General features: G+C 44.9%; 1 protein-coding gene across 1 annotated transcript; it reads right to left on the reverse strand.

The window, feature by feature from the left end:
• Window positions 1-1,201: 1,201 nt before the first annotated feature.
• LOC146041634 (indolethylamine N-methyltransferase-like) lies at window positions 1,202-17,708 on the reverse strand. The gene is made up of 3 exons (XM_083161569.1): window positions 17,561-17,708; window positions 10,560-10,767; window positions 1,202-1,628 (listed from the first exon to the last, which is right to left on the reverse strand). The coding sequence occupies exons 1-3, from the start codon at window positions 17,706-17,708 to the stop codon at window positions 1,202-1,204; spliced, it is 783 nt and encodes a 260-aa protein (XP_083017695.1).
• Between the last annotated feature and the right edge of the window lie 903 nt (window positions 17,709-18,611).

The raw sequence follows: 18,611 nt of genomic DNA on the forward strand, positions 1-18,611 counted from the left end.
GCTGGGCAAGTCTCCCACTTTCTAGTGATAGGCCCCACTCCCCCTTGCCCGCCGGTTTAATTACCATAGATCGCGGGTCCGTGGTGAGGAGACGGGGCTTAAATTATGCGATCGTGGTATTTAGCAGCATTTAAGCCCCACCCCCTCTCCGCGGCCAGCGATTCATTGCGTTTTTGGCATTGGGGTCAGGGCCAAGTGATGTCAGCTTTGCCCCCGCCCCTCTGACGTGTTGCCTCTCCGGGATTTTCCCGGAGAGGTGAAATCAAAAGTAGGTAAGTATGGTTGCATCCCATCTGCGTACCTCATTGCGCTCATCACACAATTCTATTCTCCCTCTATACCCGGTAACAAAATCATGAAAAACTCCTGTCGATCTTTTTCCATGTCAAACATTCACATGTCAACCTTTTGCTGCTGTCAACATATTTCATGTGTCAACCTATTGTGTATCAATCAATCGTGGCCAACCTATAGACTGTTGACCTAATGACGCATAGCATCTTGGGGATGGGACACAAGTCTAAACACAAAATGCATTTATGTTTCCGTATACGCCTTATACACAGAGCCTGAACATAATTGTACACAATATTTCAATAAAGTCATTGCATAAAACCAAGTTCCAAAATCCAGTTGTTTCATATACAGTGCACATTACACAAGCAGCCTGCATATAATTTTATATAATGCATTAAATAACTTTGTTTACTAAGCAAAGGTTTGTACATTGAACCATCGGAAAGCAGAGGTGTCACTATCCCAGTCGGGCTTAAAAAATCTGTATGTATGAATATTGCCTATTTTGGAGTGTGGGATATGGGAGATTCAACCTGTAGTCCTACCATAATCACTGATATAATATTACATATTTATCCTGGAAATACTATCACCATACTAGTTCATTCCATGTACTATATAGCCAGGGAGAAAATACAGTTTAAAAGCAGCCACTGCCCTATTATATGCCCCAAAGTACTTATTGTATTTTTGGATTACAGATTTTTTTTCAAATAGATACTGAAAATATATCATTTTTAAATAAACTTTATGTCACAAAAGTGCTGTATGTATGTAAGATTTAGTATATGGCTGAGGACAAGTTAAAGTAAGAATAACTATAAGGTAAAAATAACCAGAGTAGATCAGTTGTTATTAGGAAGCGCTTGTAGGAATCAACCAGACAATGACCACCAATCACATCCTATATATTCCCCTTGACAGCTGTAAGAACCATCACTTGTTTATAATCTATGAGATCACTCTCTACCTTTCTATCAAGTAACTCACAGGAGACAATTACATATCCTTCATCTGTGAGGGTCTTTCTTACAAAACTATCATCACAAGAAAGTATATGTATTCTATCATTACCTACAGTGTAATATGTGGCATTTAAGCCTCCAATAACAAAAAAGTATCCACCAGGTTTAAGCATCGTTGACATCTTCCTCAAGTTTCTGATGTAATCCTGTTGGTCCTGACTAACTGTATCCAGCATCGCCATTGTCATTAGACAGTCAGCTTGTGGTAACACCACAGGGTCTGTGAGATTCTCTTTGCTGAAGTCACATTTCATAATGCGTGTTATTGTCTCCTTTAACTTTTCTTCCTTTTCTTGTTCTTCAACACTAGAAAATAAACCATTATATAACACAATAGGTCCAAGTAACCTTGCAGAATTGTGTGTTTCAATTAAGTTTTCTTTTATACCTCACCTCAGCCACAAAACAAATCACCTCAAATACAATAAACACTTTACTTGCAAGATTCAATTACTTTTGGGAAGCAGTTGACTCTTTTCTGCTCCCTTATGTGTTCTTTATGTGGAAAGTATCATAATACCAAATTTCTCCTGGATAGCTACTGTACTTTATATTTATGTAGCGTTCATACGTCCTGTAGCATGCCTTGTCTTATACACACATAATATCATGTCATTTTCATTCACATTGTGACCAGGCCTGGCAACAGGGGGGTCAAGGGGGCCAGCTGACCCTGGCCCCGCCGATCTGAGGGGCCCCAAAAAAGCCCTCCCCACCCCACTTGCTCATTCCTCCTGCCAGCTGCCATTCTCCCTCCTCAAATGGCTAGCCAGTGAAAACAGCCCAGCTGCCCAACACCCCCACTCATTGACCCAATTGGAGTGGAGCTAAAGGAAACCTAGCCAGGGGGAGGAGCTATAGGTCTATAGGTGGCTGCTGCTTCCTGCCAGGCCTGCTGCAAGACAGAGAGGAGAGCCTGCTGCAGTTCCAGCCAGGCTCGCCCAGCCAGCCTGCACTCTGCAGATGTTTCAAAGGTAAGGATGATGGTGCATGTGTATATTTGTGGGTTAGGGTTAGGCTGCTGGGGGATAAGGCCACAGGATGCTAGGTTTAAGCACTAATGGGGAGGGTCAGAACTAGGGGTCGTGACCAGGGCTACCACTAGAAATTGTGGGGTCCGGGACAGCCAAAATAGACAGCCCCCCCCCCACAAAAAAATAAAAATAAAGCATGCCACCATGTTGATGCTGCCAAGGGAGACTGGGGACCAGTGGCTTAAGTTTGCTCCAGTTGCCCAGAGGCATGATATATGTTGGTGCCCCCCATGACTTTATATATAAACACTCACATACACCTTTGTCACTCAGATGCACACACATACTTTACACACCTTTTTTACTTAGACATGGACACACAAACACACATACTTGTGCCTTTCACTCAGGCACGCACACACATACACAAACACCTCTTTTACGTAGATGCACACTCACAGGCCTCTATTATTCAGCTGCAAACATACATTCTTGGCTTTTACACTCAAACGCAAACACACATAATACAGATGGAGTCACTGTCAGGTGGCAGGGAACGTGAACAGAAGGCTTCCCTCCCCGTCTCCACTTCAAGGAGATGGGCAGGGAGCTAGGGCAGGCTGGGGCAGAGCAGGCAATGAGCAGGGAGATGTGCAAAGAGCTGCAGGGCTTTTGGGAGAATGGGGCGTGCAAGCATTTCGTGCATGCGTGCCACATTCTGTCGGATTCCAGCAGCTGGTGGGGGCGGTGAATGGCAATAGAATCGCCAGGAGCCACTCTAATGAGAACTGCTCCTTCTGTACCTCTTTTTCTTAGAGGCACACACATACACACCTTTTTCACTCACATGCACGCACACACACTTGCCTCTCACTTAAATGCACACACAAATATACACACTTTCACACACTTCTATCACTTAGGCGCACACATATACTCACGCAATGCCTCTCATTTAGATGTACACACACAAAACACCTCTCATTTAGACGTTCAAAAACACACACACACAAAACGTCTCTTATTTAGACATACAAACACACACACACACACACACACACACACAATGCCTCTCATTTACGTACACGCACACAAACACAAATATGACTCAACATTTCTCTTAAAAATACACAGTTATTTGTATTAAACAAAAACATCTTTCAATAAAAAAATCCCACCTCAATGAGAAACCTGTGAAACATATAAAACATTACACTGCATCAAAGACACCCCCTGGTACCCACATTTATTAAAGATACCCCCACATGACGACTTCCGGCGACATGGAGTGAGACGCGAGCCTCACAGCTCCGCTCCGTGACCGGTGATTTATTCGCTTTACACGGCGATTACACCTCCACAACACCCGAATCCTGCACCCTTACCCTCCTGGAACTGAACATGGACAGATACATAACAGCTCCGCAGCCACAGCGCTCCCAGCAACAAACCGGGCAACAGATAAAGAGAGGCCCAGCCACGGCAATGGCGCCAGACACTGAGATGTCAGTCTCATCCCCTGCCTCTAAGAAACCAGCAACGGGCACTCAGAAGGATGATGTCGACACCCTCCACCCCCATCACAACATGTCACTTACTTATGATGATATGGTGGACACCATCACGACTACCATGGCCCCCCTCCTGGCAAAAGTGGTGAGTGACATTACCTCACAACTGCAGAAACTGACACAATGAGAAAACAACATTAATTCAATGGCATAAAATCTAGCAAATGCACAGTGTGAAATCAAGCGTCTTGAAAAAGAAAACTACAATATCACTAATAGGCTGGAGGAAGTAGAAAACAGGTCTAGGAGAAATAATTTAAGAATAATAGGCCTCCCAGAATCATTGAAAGGGTCTGCCCTGGAACAGTTTGTGGGACACACCATATCGCAATAATAGGCACACCAGACGAATGCGCCCTAACGATACCTGCTCAAGGGTCACTAGTTTTAAATGCCTAAGCTACACCCATAAGCTGGCACTCTGGCAGGCCTCCAGGAAATTATCTACACTTAAATGGGAAGGTCACACATTGCACCTGTTTCAAGACTTCTCAGCAGAAATGACCAAAGCTCGTAAAGCACTCTCCCCTGTATGCAGCCGACTGATTACTGAAAAACTAAAGTTTGCGCAAATCTATCCAGCCAAGCTTTGAATCTTTCACAAAGACTCCCAGCATGATTTTACCTGACCTGCAGATGCCCTCAACTTCTAATGCGGAGAATTAACCCATAAGGAAGATGACAGCGTAAGATGTAGCGTAACCAATATAATTACCTAATTGGAATGAGTACAATTAAGTGATTAATTCCAATTAAGTGTTATAATTTACAGTTCATAAGAGTTAATAGGAACCTCCTTAAGGGACATTTAACTGATGATGGGGAATATTGAATTTATACACCGCAAACAAAGTTTGAGTATAGTTCATCCATATAACCCGGGATGAACCGGGAAGTAATCAAGTTTATGAAGATATTTCTAAGCACTCTCTCTGAACCAGTTTTATTTATATTTGTGATTTGTGTCTGTATAAGCTATATATTATGGTTCTATCTCAGAGTCTGTCATTTTATTATGAGTTGTATTAAACAAGGGAATCAATCTAATATGCAAATGGTCCAACAGGAAGTTAGGTATAAATATGTGCACTGGCACACCATTGAGACACCTTTATTAAGCTGACTGTGTTCAGCGAAATGTGTTGGATTTTCCTCCTCATTCATCTGGTAAAACTGACCCACCATCTGGAAGTACCTTGCCATTGGAAACCTGGATACAATCCGCATACTAGTTGAGGCTGTCAGGACTTGGTAATTATACAACTAGAGCCATAAGGAGATACACCTCTAGCGGGACCCAGGATCACAAAACACGTACAGGACTCCACCAAGGGGACATTCAGTATGTTTCAGTGCAGGTTTTGCTCCATCTTTCTTGTAGCTCTACTCACAATCCCAGTTGCATATGGTTTCAGGATTTGTGACATTCTAATTAGGGAAGCCAATCCCGGGGCATTTTTTCAATCCCGGGATTCGGGATTAAAAAATGCTCAATCCCGGGATTCCCGGGATTGGCTTTCCTAATAAAAAAACGCCCTGGCCGCCCCGCATTTACTTACATTTGCAGGGGCGGCCGGCGGCCGGGTTGATGGGTGGGAGCCGGGATGCCGGGTGTGCAGCTTCATCCGGCCGGCGGCAGGGTGGGAGCCGGGATACCGGGTGGGCAGCTTCCTACTTCGGGAGCCGGGTTGCTGGGTCGGCTGGCTGGCTAGGTGGGCGGGCGGGCGACTTCATAATGCGGAGTTGTTTGCTTGCTGGGTGGGCTGGCGGCTTCATCTCTGCCTGCCTGCGCAGCGTGACCTCTCGTCACGCTGAGAGGTCACGCTGCGCAGGGTTGCTCTGCCGGGTATGGGAGTATCCGGGCAGCGGCTGAGCGAGTGCTCAGACGCTGCCCGGCATTAGAGTCTAATCCCGAAAATCCCGGGATTGGAAACTCCAATCCCGGGATTGAAATCCCGGCGTTTTGGGGGCCAAATCCCGGGATCCCGCCAATCCCGATCCTGGGATTGGCCACCCTAATTCTAATGTTTTTTTTTTTAATTTGTTAATTTGAATGTGCCATTAAATTATGCTTTATTGATTCACTTGGGTTATTATCTAATTATGTTATTTAAGCGCTGCTTTACATTTTCTTGTTTTTGTATCCATCACCAAGTTAACCTCTTTGATGACTTCATGGACTCAACTGCCACTATCACTACTAGGCAGGGCAGCTGCTGTCAAATTGGTTATTTTCCCAAAATAATTTTACATCATACAGCTACTCCCCATTGCACTATAATACAATGATTTATTACTGGTCAACTCTCTCATTTCAAAATTTCTCTGGAAAGGTAAAAGACCCAGGGTTGAGCTGTTAAAAATAATGCTCCCCAAGCAAAGGGGCGGACTCTGTATCCCTGGCTTCAAAGCCTATTCTATTTCAGTTTTCTTTAGATATGCAAGTGACTGGCTATTGGAAAAATCTGTATTCACTGATCTAACTCTCGATCATGCCAATTTTCATCCATACTCTCCATTGGCTCTGTTACACTTGAATTTCCACTGACATCGCGAGAGAGATCTATACAAATATAATATTCAAAGATACCTACTGTATCTGAATTGGATTAGTCTCCATAAAAAATTAAACGAAGATTTCAAGTTGTCTCCCTACTTTCCTCTATGGGGCAACTCCAAATCTACCCCTTCCCTTAGGAACCCCTCTCTCCACTCTGGCTCTCGTGTCTAGGGTATTCGATCCAGGTGGAAATGTTCTCCCTTTCAGTACGCTAACACAGGAATATTCACTCCCCAATACTCATTTTTACCTCTATTTACAAGTCAGGCACTATGTCCAATCAATCCACCCTCCTCCCTACAAAAACACTGGTTTGCACCCCATATTCAAATTACTACTTTGCAGGACCACGAAGACTTACAAACTAAACCAACTATACCCACTTCTGATTGAGTCCAAAATAACCCCAAACGTCCACTCTTCTAATTTACTCTCAAAATGGCTCCCCGAAGTCCCTACTACCCAGACCACTCCTGAATATATCCTAAAAAACTACTGCTCCTATTCAAAATATCTGGGCTCAGCTTATCTACAAGAAACCCACATAAAATGTCTCCATAGGGCATATATTTCACCTCCTCAATGAAAGTATATGGTTCCCAATGAAACAGGTCAAACATTTTTACATTGTTTTCGGGAGTGTTCAAAGATATGTAGATTCTGGAACAAGGTCATCCACTTTAGAAACAATATTCTTCATACCTCCATCCCCTTATCTCCGGGTATCTGTCTCATATTGATATTTAATAAAGAAGAATCAAACCCACTCAACTCACAATATATCCGACTTCTAGTTACCATCTTTACGATGGCAAAAAAAACAAATTTTAAGACATTGGATCAAAAAGTCAGCACGAGTATCCAGGAACTAAAATCGAGAATATTACAATTACTATACTTTTATTTGAAAACCAAACTACTTCAAGAAACATTGTCTTCCAAATCCTTCTGTAACAAATGGCTCCCTTATATCCATTCCATGGACAACAACTCGAAATCCACTATTCTCAACTTTTTTGAGACTTCCATGTGGTATAAAGTTAGTCCTTATATCGACATTTCATCTTCTTCTCAATCTCCATGAAACATCTACCCCAAACTAAGATCTCACACGTTATACAATACACCCGGGAACTTTTCTAATCCTAGACTCATCATATGAAACTGAACCCACCTACCTTTCAAAGACAAACTTGATCTACTCAGATTGTACTCCTCTGACTTAAACCCAAGTCAAGCAACTCATAAACCTCTTGATAAAGAGGTGCTGCAGCTCACCCTAGTGTCAGCTGGCTGCCAGCTCACTCTCTGTGTCTGTGGATAAGAGGAGGCAGCTGCAGTGACTCAGGCAGCTCCACTGTCTGCTGTGGGCAGTGGGCAGCGTTGCTGAGGACTGATACTGGTGGGCGGAATGAGCTGTCTTGGCCCTTTCCCTCTATGTCGAAGTGGCCAGGCTCAGAACAGCTGTGTCCACAGCACACCCCTAATGGAGGCCCTGGCCAGGAGGGAGGGTTAGGAAGTGTGTCAGCATTATAGAGCGCAGGCCTTGGTGTGAGGGTTGCACATCATGGTGATAGCATAGGCTGAGGGAGCATGTCAATGTAATAGAGCACAGGCTGCAGGGTAAGGTAATGCATCAGTGTGATAGAGCTCAGGTCACAGGGTGAGTGAGTGCAGGGTTAGGGAGCACATCAGTGTGATAGAGCGCAGGCTGCAGGGTGAGGTAGTGCGTCAGTGTAATATAGGGCAGATGGCAGGGTGAGGGACTGCATCAGTGTGATAAAGCTCAGGCCACATGGTGAGTGAGCACACAGTGAGGGAGCGCATCAGTGTGATAGAGTGCAGGCTGCAGAATGAGAGAGTGCATCAGTGTAATATAGTGCAGGCAGCAGGGTTAGGGACTGCTTCAGTGTGAAAGAGCTCAGGCCACAGCGTGAGTGAGCAAAGGGTGAGGGAGTGCATCAGTGTGACTGAGCGCAGGGCGCATGGTGAGGGAATGCGTCAGTGCAAAATAGCGCAGGCGGCAGGGTTAGGGAGCACATCAGCATGATAGAGATTAGGCCAAAGGGTGAGTGAGCACAGGGTGAGAGTGCTCATCAGTGCAAAAGAGTGCAGGCCGCAGGGTGAGGGAGTGCATCGATGTGATAGAATGCAGGCCACAGGGTGATGGAGTGCATTGGTGTGATAGCATGCCGGCTGCAGGATGAGGGAGTGCATCAGTGTGATAGTGCGCAGGTTGAGGGAGTGTGTTGGTGTGATAGAGCGCAGGTCACGGGTTGATAGAGTGCGTCCAGTTTATGTTCCAGCATGGCAGGGGATTGATAGCATTTGATGCGGTGGGATGCCCCAGAGATAAAACTGTATGGGGCCCCAAGATTTCTGTTGCTGGCCCAGATAGTGGCATAATCAGTTACAGCATAATGTACAAATAGACCGGATAGTGTAATATTATGTTCTGTCCACCAGATGTCTCTTTTCCTATACTGCACTGTGCATGTTTCAAATGACCAGTTTAGGGAAACTACTGTATGTTATATAAACACTGTATTCTAGTTTTCTTCTTTAATTTCCTTGTGAAGGCGGTCATGCAACAATCTTTAATAATCTCCGGTACTTGTTTCCTAGCACGGCGAACACGATTTTCAGTCGTATGGCATTGTATTCAATTTAAAATTGTATACCATTGTATATGGCATACAATGGCATACAATGCAATGCAATGCGATTTTAAATTGTATAAGCACTCTGATTGGTTTTTCCAATGCTAAATGGTCCCCCTATATGATTTTTAATTGTATAAGCACCTTAACAGGTGCTTACAATGTTAAATGCACCCCCACGCCACCACCACTATCAACGCCAACCCGAAGCGTGGCGAGCACAGTGAGCCCGCGTGGGGCGGCGGTACGTGTCCTCCTTATACAATTAATAATTTTATAGGGGGCCATTTAACATGGAAAGCACCCATTAGGGTGCTTATACAATTTAAAATTGTATACCATCGCATTGTATGCCATTGTATGCCATATACAATGGTATAAAATTTTAATTTGTATAACATCGGGTGCCATCATGTCGCATCGCATACCATTGTAAGGCTTATGGTATACGATGAGATGGGCGCCATGCTAGGAATCAAGTACCTAATCTCCTTTATGGTGTATATCAAGTTCGGCAATGATTTGCATTCAGCCGGTCAGCAAATGCTGCAAAAATAATCCATCCATTGTTTGACTGAGAGCGATCCCATTCATATAGCCCTCAGGGGCTATATGTCAGTGACCCACATGACAACTGTGATTTTGGGTAATGTTTGTGGATTGGGACATTTCATTCATTGTATACTGGATTGGGACATTTGATTACTCATTCCACTGTCCATTCTACATTGACAGTGGACTGAGAACAGCCAAGGACTAGGTAAGTATGCAGTATGAGTGTGCTTAAGTGTTAAAACACTATTCTTTGAGCTAGAAAGAAATATGGGGGAAAAGTTGTTGGGTTCCCCCATATTTCATTGAACCAGCACCTGGTTCTTGAGCCAACGCTGTTTGTTGATATACAAGGAGAAAAATGCCTTGGTAATGCCCAATTTTCCAATAACCATTACTAGGCTCTAACTAAAGACGTGTACACACGTATATCTCCTCCAGCCTGCTTTGGAAAATTGATTATTTTAATCACCTGGATGCTACTGTAGGACTAGACCGATCCCTGAAATGATAGGTGAGTATGGATTCCCCCACCATTTTGTTGATTCTATTTGAATAAGTAGACCTAGTTGCACCAGGAACAAGGTAAGTATATGTGAGTGAGTGTGAGTGTTGGTATTAAAATGATATCATATTTACTAGCAATTAAGGGTGTTCTGTAATAGGATAATGTAACTGTATATGACACAGACATTGGACTAAAAAGTCAGTTTTGGCTCTGGCTACAACTTTGCTGTAAACTGCTTCCCAGACACCTTCATTTACCCAATTAGTACCCAAGGACTTGCACTTACAGTACACTAGATAACTCTCGGATCTCATATCTGTAACAATGACCTGTTATATTATGTGATTGTTACAATTCTTTTTTTCATGTGAATCGTCCTTTATGTTCTTACATGTTTACAATCATATTTTACCTGACACCTGCCAGCTCGGCAGCAATCTTAGTTGCATGAGTCCAATCAAAAGCCCCAGTGCGGGTGTCCACCCATTTGTTGACTTCCATAATACAGGAGTCTGTTGGTTTTAGTATTGTGATCTCTTTAAAATATTCACAGACACCAAAAAGATGATGAAGGAAGGATCCCAAACTGATGTCAATCAAAGTTTCTCCTTTAATGTTGCCTGTGGGGAAAGACTCATATAAGAAGGAATGTAACAGTCTATATAGTTATAGTGAGTCAATGACAAAGAAAGATAATGTGTGTCCCAGCATTGGCCACATACTGAATACAGGGATTTCATGATAAATGTTTCATGGTATAATACTGAGGGCAGTGGCGTAACAATAGAGCCGCAGACCCTGAGGTGGCGGGGAGGCACCAAGTAAGTGTAGGCGCCGGGGTCTGCGGGGGGAGGCATCAAGTAAGTGTAGGCGCCGGGGTCTGCGGGGGCTATTGTTACACTACTTCTACCTTCCTTATCCCACCGCTGCGTCTGTATTCAGCTGGGAGTCGGGATTGCAGATCTGTGTCCCGGCGCCTGGCTCCTTATGAGTCAAATGTCCATCACAAAATGGCCCCTCCTTAGAGCAGACAGTTTTTTAAGATGCTAGAGGAGTCAGCGACGGCCTCCTCTAGTATCCTTTCAAACGGTCTGCTGCAAGGGGGCGGCCATTTTGTAATGGACATTTGACTCATAAGGAGCCAGGCGCCAGGACGCAGATTAGTAGATCAGCCGCGGCGGGGGGAGGCAGGGTAAGACAAGGGCGGGGGAGGCAGGGTTAAATTTAGGGAGGGGGCGCCGATATTTTCCAAAAATTGGCGCTACGCCACTGACTGAGGGGCACTGGAAGTTGGAAAGAGTCCGGTGATAACACAGCAGCCAATCAGCTCCACATTGATATTTTTCAAATCCAGCCTTTAACATGCCAGTTAAGAGATTAATGGCTGCTTCTTTATCACCATCCACTTTATCACATCACCAGGCTTAGTACATCTGTCCCTGAGAGTCTTTACCTAAATCCATGCAGTAATAAAGGACCGGCAATCTGAGATTTAATGCAGTGCTATAAACAAATGGGCAAATGGTGTATATGAGACATGGTGACTGCAAATATTCTGGTATATAACAGGGCATCTTACAGTATATGTCTGAGAATTGGAATTGATCCCAAATATTATATATTCTGTCATTGAATAATAGGTAGCCATGTTTATGATTTCCAACACATTAGTGGTTGCGGTCAGAAAGTTTGGGGGATAGCGATCTTCTACCCTATAGGTAAATAAAATTGCAACACTGGGCCGGTGATTCATAAACTCAGTTGCCCACAGTTTATATGTGATTCATATGTGATTACATTGATTTAAATATGCAATTAGTGCAATATAAATATATTGGGTGATATTTAAAAGAATGAGAGATACAGAAAGTGAGAGATTTGGGAAGAGATCTCCAGTTTTTTTTAAAGCGGCAATCATTTACACTGCAAAATCACACAGGTTTTTGCAGTGTAAATGACTGCAGCTTTAAAAAAAACTTGAGATGTCTTACCAAATCTCTCACTTTCTGAATCTCTCATCCTATTACATTTCACCCCTTGTTTGATTTTACATTACTTGTTATCTATTACTTCACTATATATATTGTGGAACACCTGTATTATCATTCACTCACCAGCTTTTCATATATTGGGTGAGATTTAATAGGATGAGAGATTCAGAAAGTGAGAGTTTTGGGAAGAAATCTTCATTTTTTTTTTAAAGCGGCAATCATTTATACTGCAAAACCAGTTTGATTTTGTAGTGTAAATGATTGCCGCTTTAAAAAAAAACTGCAGATTTCTTCCCAAATCTTTCACTTTCTGAATCTCTCATCCTATTAAATCTCACCCATTGTTTTTCAACTAGGGGGGTAATTTCAGGATTATGATGGAGAGGAAGGGGCAGGCTGCTGGAAGAGGCTTAAAGAGGGAGGGTTAAAATTCTTACATTGGGAATCCAACTGTTAGCATCCTGAACGTAAGTATGCTGGGGCTGGTTAGGTTAAGCCACGGGTTGAGGAGAAAAGGTCACTGGAGATTTAGGTTTAGGCAACATATGGGAGGTTATGGCTAGGGTGCTGGCGGGGGGGGGGGAACTTAGGCTGCATGTGGGGGGGCTGATTAGGATTAGGCAATAAGAAGGGAGGGATAGGGTTATGATAGGGTTATAAAATAAAAAGTGGTATTGACACAGTGCGCCTCAGGCGGAGTCAGCAAATACGTAGATGGTGATTAAGGGGTATTCCCAAATTACCCCACAGAAAGTGCACATAGAAAGAGAGTTTAACACCAAAACGTTGTCTGCGCCTCCACCTTCACGTGTATAAAATAAAGGTATTATACAACCCTTTTGAACTGTACTCTAGAGGATGCTTCCGGTACAGAATCACAAATATATTCTCATCAATTGGATGTCATAATCATGTGAAAATAGAAAATAGAGTGGATCATAGCGTAACAGAGTATAATTTAATACAATAAAATCCCCCCAAAAATGCTTTTGAGCACAATTACCAAAATAAAATGAAAACCTTAATGAAAACAGGCTTAAAATATAACAGCATTGGAATATGCACAGGATATGTGCTGATATGTGATTATTTTATTAAAATATACTCTGTTACGCTATGATCCACTCTCTTTTCTATTTTCACATGATTATGACATCCAATTGATGAGAATATATTTGTGATTCTGTACCGGAAGCATCCTCTACAGTACAGTTCAAAAGGGTTGTATAATACCTTTATTTTATACATGTGAAGGTGGATGCGCAGACAACGTTTTGGTGTTAAACTCTCTTTTTATGATTGGGTTATGTTTAGGCTGGGAGATCAGTTAGGGTTAGGCATTAAGCCGGTAATTCCGATTGAGTCTCTAAGCAGCAATAGTCCGCTGCTGAGCGAGCCTCGTAACGCTGTCTGCTGGTCATGTGATTGCCCGCCCTCAGCCTCACAGTGAATGTACCCGCCACAATGCAAACAAATGTTTTGCATAAGCATCCATTCACAGGCTAGCAAGTGGGCCTGAAATCATTCGATGATCACCGACCATCGATTGATGTCTGTAGTGCTCGCAAATCTAAGTGAGCCTTTGCTGACTTAGGTCTGTGGCATCCCGCCAGCATTCACATCGGGATGCCCAGCAGTTTCCTGAGAGCACCCAGCATTTTCGTGGGTTCGCCAAGGAAACGCAGGGCATTCCCATGGGTATGCCCCTGCCCACCTCCTCCACCCCCCCCCCCATGAGCAAGTGCACCAAAGCCTATGCTAGTCTCTGAAGGCGCACGTATAGAAGCTCTGCACATAAGTGAATATACAAATGTGCAGAGCTTTAACATGGAACCCCCCGTGGACGTTCAGTTACCAGAGTAACCTCCTAAATAGTAAATTTACTAAAATGGGAGTTCTATTGAAGATTAGATAGTGCCCATAGCAACCAATCAGATTCTAACTATTATCTTCTAGTATGTGCTAAGTAGATAAGAAGAAAAATCTGATTGGTTGCTAAGGGTAACATCCCATCTTAGTACATTTACCCCTAAGAGGGAAAGGTTAGGGAAAGGCACTATGGGAGGGTTACAGTTAGGCAGAGAGGGGACGGGTAAGCCTATAGGAAGGGAGGGTCAGAGATAGGCTGGGTGAGGAAGGGTTAGGCTATAGGAAGGGAGGGTTAGATATAGGCTGGGTGGGGAAGGGTTAGGCTATAGGAAGGGAGGGTTAGAGGTACGCTGAGTGGGGAAGGGTTAGGCTATAGGAAGGGAGGGTAAGAGGTAGGCTGGGTGGGGATGGGTTAGGCTATAGGAAGGGAGGGTTAGAGTAAGGCTGGGTGGGGAAGGGTAAGGCTAAAGGAAGGGAGGGTTAGAGAGGGGCTGGGTGCGGAAGGGTTAGGCTATTGGAAGGGAGGGTTAGATATAGGCTGGGTGGGGAAGGGTTAGGCTATAGGAAGGGAGGGTTAGAGAGGGGCTGGGTGCAGAAGGGTTAGGCTATAGGAAGGGAGGGTTAGAGTTAGGCTGGGTGCGGAAGGGTTAGGCTATAGGAAGGGAGGGTTAGACTTAGGCTGGGTGGGGAGGGTTAGGCTATAGGAAGGGAGGGTTAGACTTAGGCTGGGTGGGGAGGGTTAGGCTATAGGAAGTGAGGGTTAGAGGTACGCTGGGTGGGGAAGAGTTAGGCTATAGGAAGGGAGGGTAAGAGGTAGGCTGGGTGGGGATGGGTTAGGCTATAGGAAGGGAGGGTTAGAGTAAGGCTGGGTGGGGAAGGGTAAGGCTAAAGGAAGGGAGGGTTAGAGAGGGGCTGGGTGCGGAAGGGTTAGGCTATTGGAAGGGAGGGTTAGATATAGGCTGGGTGGGGAAGGGTTAGGCTATAGGAAGGGAGGGTTAGAGAGGGGCTGGGTGCAGAAGGGTTAGGCTATAGGAAGGGAGGGTTAGAGTTAGGCTGGGTGCGGAAGGGTTAGGCTATAGGAAGGGAGGGTTAGACTTAGGCTGGGTGGGGAGGGTTAGGCTATAGGAAGGGAGGGTTAGACTTAGGCTGGGTGGGGAGGGTTAGGCTATAGGAAGTGAGGGTTAGAGGTACGCTGGGTGGGGAAGAGTTAGGCTATAGGAAGGGAGGGTTAGAGTTTGGCTGGGTGTGGAAGGGTTAGGCAATAGGAATGGAGGGTTAGACTTAGGCTGGGTGGGGAAGAAGTAGGCCAGGCATTCCCAACCACGGTCCTCAAGGCACACCAACAGTGCAGGTTTTAGTGATATCCAGGCTTCAGCACAGATGGTTAAATCAGAATCCCTCAGATACTAATTAAGTCATCTGTGCTCAAGCCTGGATAGCTACAAAACCTGCACTGTTGGTCAGTGGTGCAAGTAGGAAAAAGGTCTTAGTGGTACTGTGCCGCGCGCCGAAGGCGCGCGGCGAAAAATGGGCGTGGTCAGGGGGTGTGACCAGGGGCGTGGTCATATGACACTAGGGGGAGTGGCTGGAATATTGCACGCCAAAGGCACACGGCCAAAGTTTACACAGTAATGCCTGTTACGCGTCACACACCCAATACATATGGCCCATACCATAATGCCCGTTACACATTATTCCCCACACCATAATGCTCATTACACCGCACAACTGATGCCCATTACTAATAGGCCCACACAGTGCCAGATATGCCCCCACAGTGCCCCAGTGCCAGATATATGCCCCCACAATGCCACACATATGCCCCCACAGTGCTACACATATGCCCCCAGTGCCAAATATTCCACCACAGTGCCACCCATATGCCTCCAGTGCCAGATATGCCCCCACAGTGCCACACATATGCCCCCAGTGCCACACATATGCCCCCAGTGCCACATATGCCCCCAAAGTGCCACACATATGCCCCCAGTGCCACATATGCCCCCACTGTGCCACACATATGCCTCCAGTGCCACATATGCCCCCACAGTGCCACACATATGCCCCCAGTGCCACATATGCCCCCACAGTGCCACACATATGCCTCCAGTGCCACACATATGCCCCCACAGTGCCACACATATGCCCCCAGTGCCAGATATATGCCCCCACAGTGCCACACATATGCCCCCAGTGCCAGATATGCCCCCAGTGCCAGATATAATATGCCCCCACAGTGCCACACATAAATGCCCCCACAGCAGCACAACTCACCAGTGCTGGCTGTGTCCGGGGCAGTCAGGTCCTCTCTCCCCTATAGTCCCCCGCTGTTCTGCTTCCCTGGGGAGGGGAGGGGGAGGGAGCGCATCTCCCGTTTCTTCTGCCTGGCTCTGTCCAGTGTCTATCTCGCGGGCTGGCTCCTGATTGGCTGCCAGCCCGCGAGCGCTGATTGGCTGTCGCCTGACAGCCTAGTCTGAGTGACACAGGGAGGGGAGGGAGAGAAGCGCAATGCGCTCCCCTCCCCTCCGCTCCGATCAGCTGTGGCGGGGCGGCGAAAACCACGCCCCCCGCCACTTACATATGCGCGCATGCGCATTACACACTTTGGGGCAGATTTGTTATGGCGGTACGGGGTACCGGCAGTATTTCTTTTAATGGTACGCCGTACCACCCCGTACCGCCATACTTGCAGCGCTGCTGTTGGTGTGCCTTGAGGACTGTGGTTGGGAATGCCTGAGTTAGGCTATAGGAAGGGAGGATTAGAGTTAGGCTGGGTGGGGACGGGTTAGGCTATAGGAAGGAAGGGTTAGAGATAGGCTGGGTGGGGATGGGTTAGGGTATAGGAAGGGAGGGTTAGAGTTAGGCTGGGTGGGGAAGGGTTAGGCTATAGGAAGGGAGGGATACTGGGTAGCAGATTTTAGAATTCTTACCAGTAATATGTGCAATGGGATCTTTAGAATCTCAAATGCCAGGATGCCGATACCATCCCATACAGTATGTATATAATAAACATTTGATAGTAACATTTTGACATTTACTGATCCATTTAAAAACCTGTATTGGAGTCACATAAAGAATCCACACATATTACCTAACGGATATGATCATATGTATAAAAAAATGGAACCATAGGTGTCAAATAGTGCAAAACGTTCCTTGATAAATGGCACATCGGCCTACATTCTTCTGCTCCTCTCCGGGAACAATGGCTCAGGGGAGATAACTCTGCGATACCTCGGTAAGTAGTCGGCTTCTCACCTGTCCACATCTGTCTGGGAGTAGGTGCTAGAATATGTAGTTACCAGAGTGTTGCCGATGGTGAGTGCAAAATACATAGAAGATGTTTCAGCCCCTCGTGTAATGATCGTCTGCAGGACACACATACTCTGTGGCGATTCCCTGGTAAACAAGCTTCTCCAGAGGAACATTTCTCCTGTTACCATTATGCAGAGCTGAGGAGCAATGTTTACACCCTGTACACTATAATGACTGCCATATACAATTACCCTGTTACTGTATATATCTGAGGAAACAATGTAAGATGAATACTCACCTGTTGCTAATGCGCTGTGCAGCTTCTCCATAACAAACACCACAGATTCATCTCTGAACGCACTTTCTGCCTCAAAAAAAGAGTTCAGGTGATCCCTGGAATCCATCCCATGCACATGGTAAAGCTTCAGGTCAGGTCTGGCTTCCATCCTCTTGTCTTCTGTCACACGGTGCAGGGCGGGTCTCTGATCTGTAGCTCTTTATTTGTAGTGTAACATGTATGGCTCTTCCAGTAATATGTAGTGTAATATGTGTGGCTCGTCCCTTTATATATACTATATGAGTTATTTACTCTCATCCCTATGTTCTCATACTCAGCTGACTATGAGTGCGTTTACTTTTGGATTGTTATTGATGATGATGATTAAATATTTGACCATACCACCTGATAATCATACGTTTCAATCTGCCATAATCCAACGGTATTTTGCTTTTGTTTATGTATAACCCTACATCTTTGTAAGCTTGTAAAGGCATTTTAGATATTTGTCTTTATATAAAAAATAATTAGAATCTTGGTTGGTTACTGTATTGGTATGGGGCAAAATGGCATTTTAGCTATTTTATTTGACATTACACTTTTAATCTATTGTTTGTCTGACAAAGACACATAGAATACTGGAAAACGTACTTCCCATCCTCGAAGAACACTGGGCATGTCCACATAGTGAGAAAGATTTAACAGTGGCATCCAATCACAGATGCAGCATCTCACTCTCTCACAGTGAGAGCGCACCCTCCCCTTTCTGTGAATGTGTTTGCGAAATTCAGGGTATAGACACTTATGATGATGTTGTTGAAGAAGATGACATGACCATTTTTGAATAATTTTTGTTCACAATGACCTTTTAATTGAATTTGCTGTCAATGTTAATTAAAATAATATCTACCCTGAAAAAAAAGCCCTATGGTGTTTTTTGGACTGGAAAAAAAATAAGACAGTGTCTTATTATTGGGGGAATACGGTAGATGTGTGGCTTGTGGAGCGGCTTCTGGTGAGGCCTCACCCATATTTGTAGATGCCACTCCCCCATATCTGGATCGCATGGCTT

This window comes from Crinia signifera, chromosome 19 (genome assembly GCF_055691185.1).
Source record: "Crinia signifera chromosome 19, ASM5569118v1, whole genome shotgun sequence".
NCBI classification, from domain to species: Eukaryota; Metazoa; Chordata; class Amphibia; order Anura; family Myobatrachidae; genus Crinia; species Crinia signifera.

Excerpts from the sequence above, each read along its gene's own strand:
- LOC146041634 (XM_083161569.1), bottom strand. The coding sequence starts at position 17,708 with ATGGAAGCCAGACCTGACCTGAAGCTTTACCATGTGCATGGGATGGAT. Across the intron at positions 10,768-17,560 it reads GCACAGCGCATTAGCAACAG|GCAACATTAAAGGAGAAACT; the intron begins GTGAGTATTCAT and ends CTTTCCCCACAG. Across the intron at positions 1,629-10,559 it reads GCCGAGCTGGCAGGTGTCAG|TGTTGAAGAACAAGAAAAGG; the intron begins GTAAAATATGAT and ends TTTATTTTCTAG.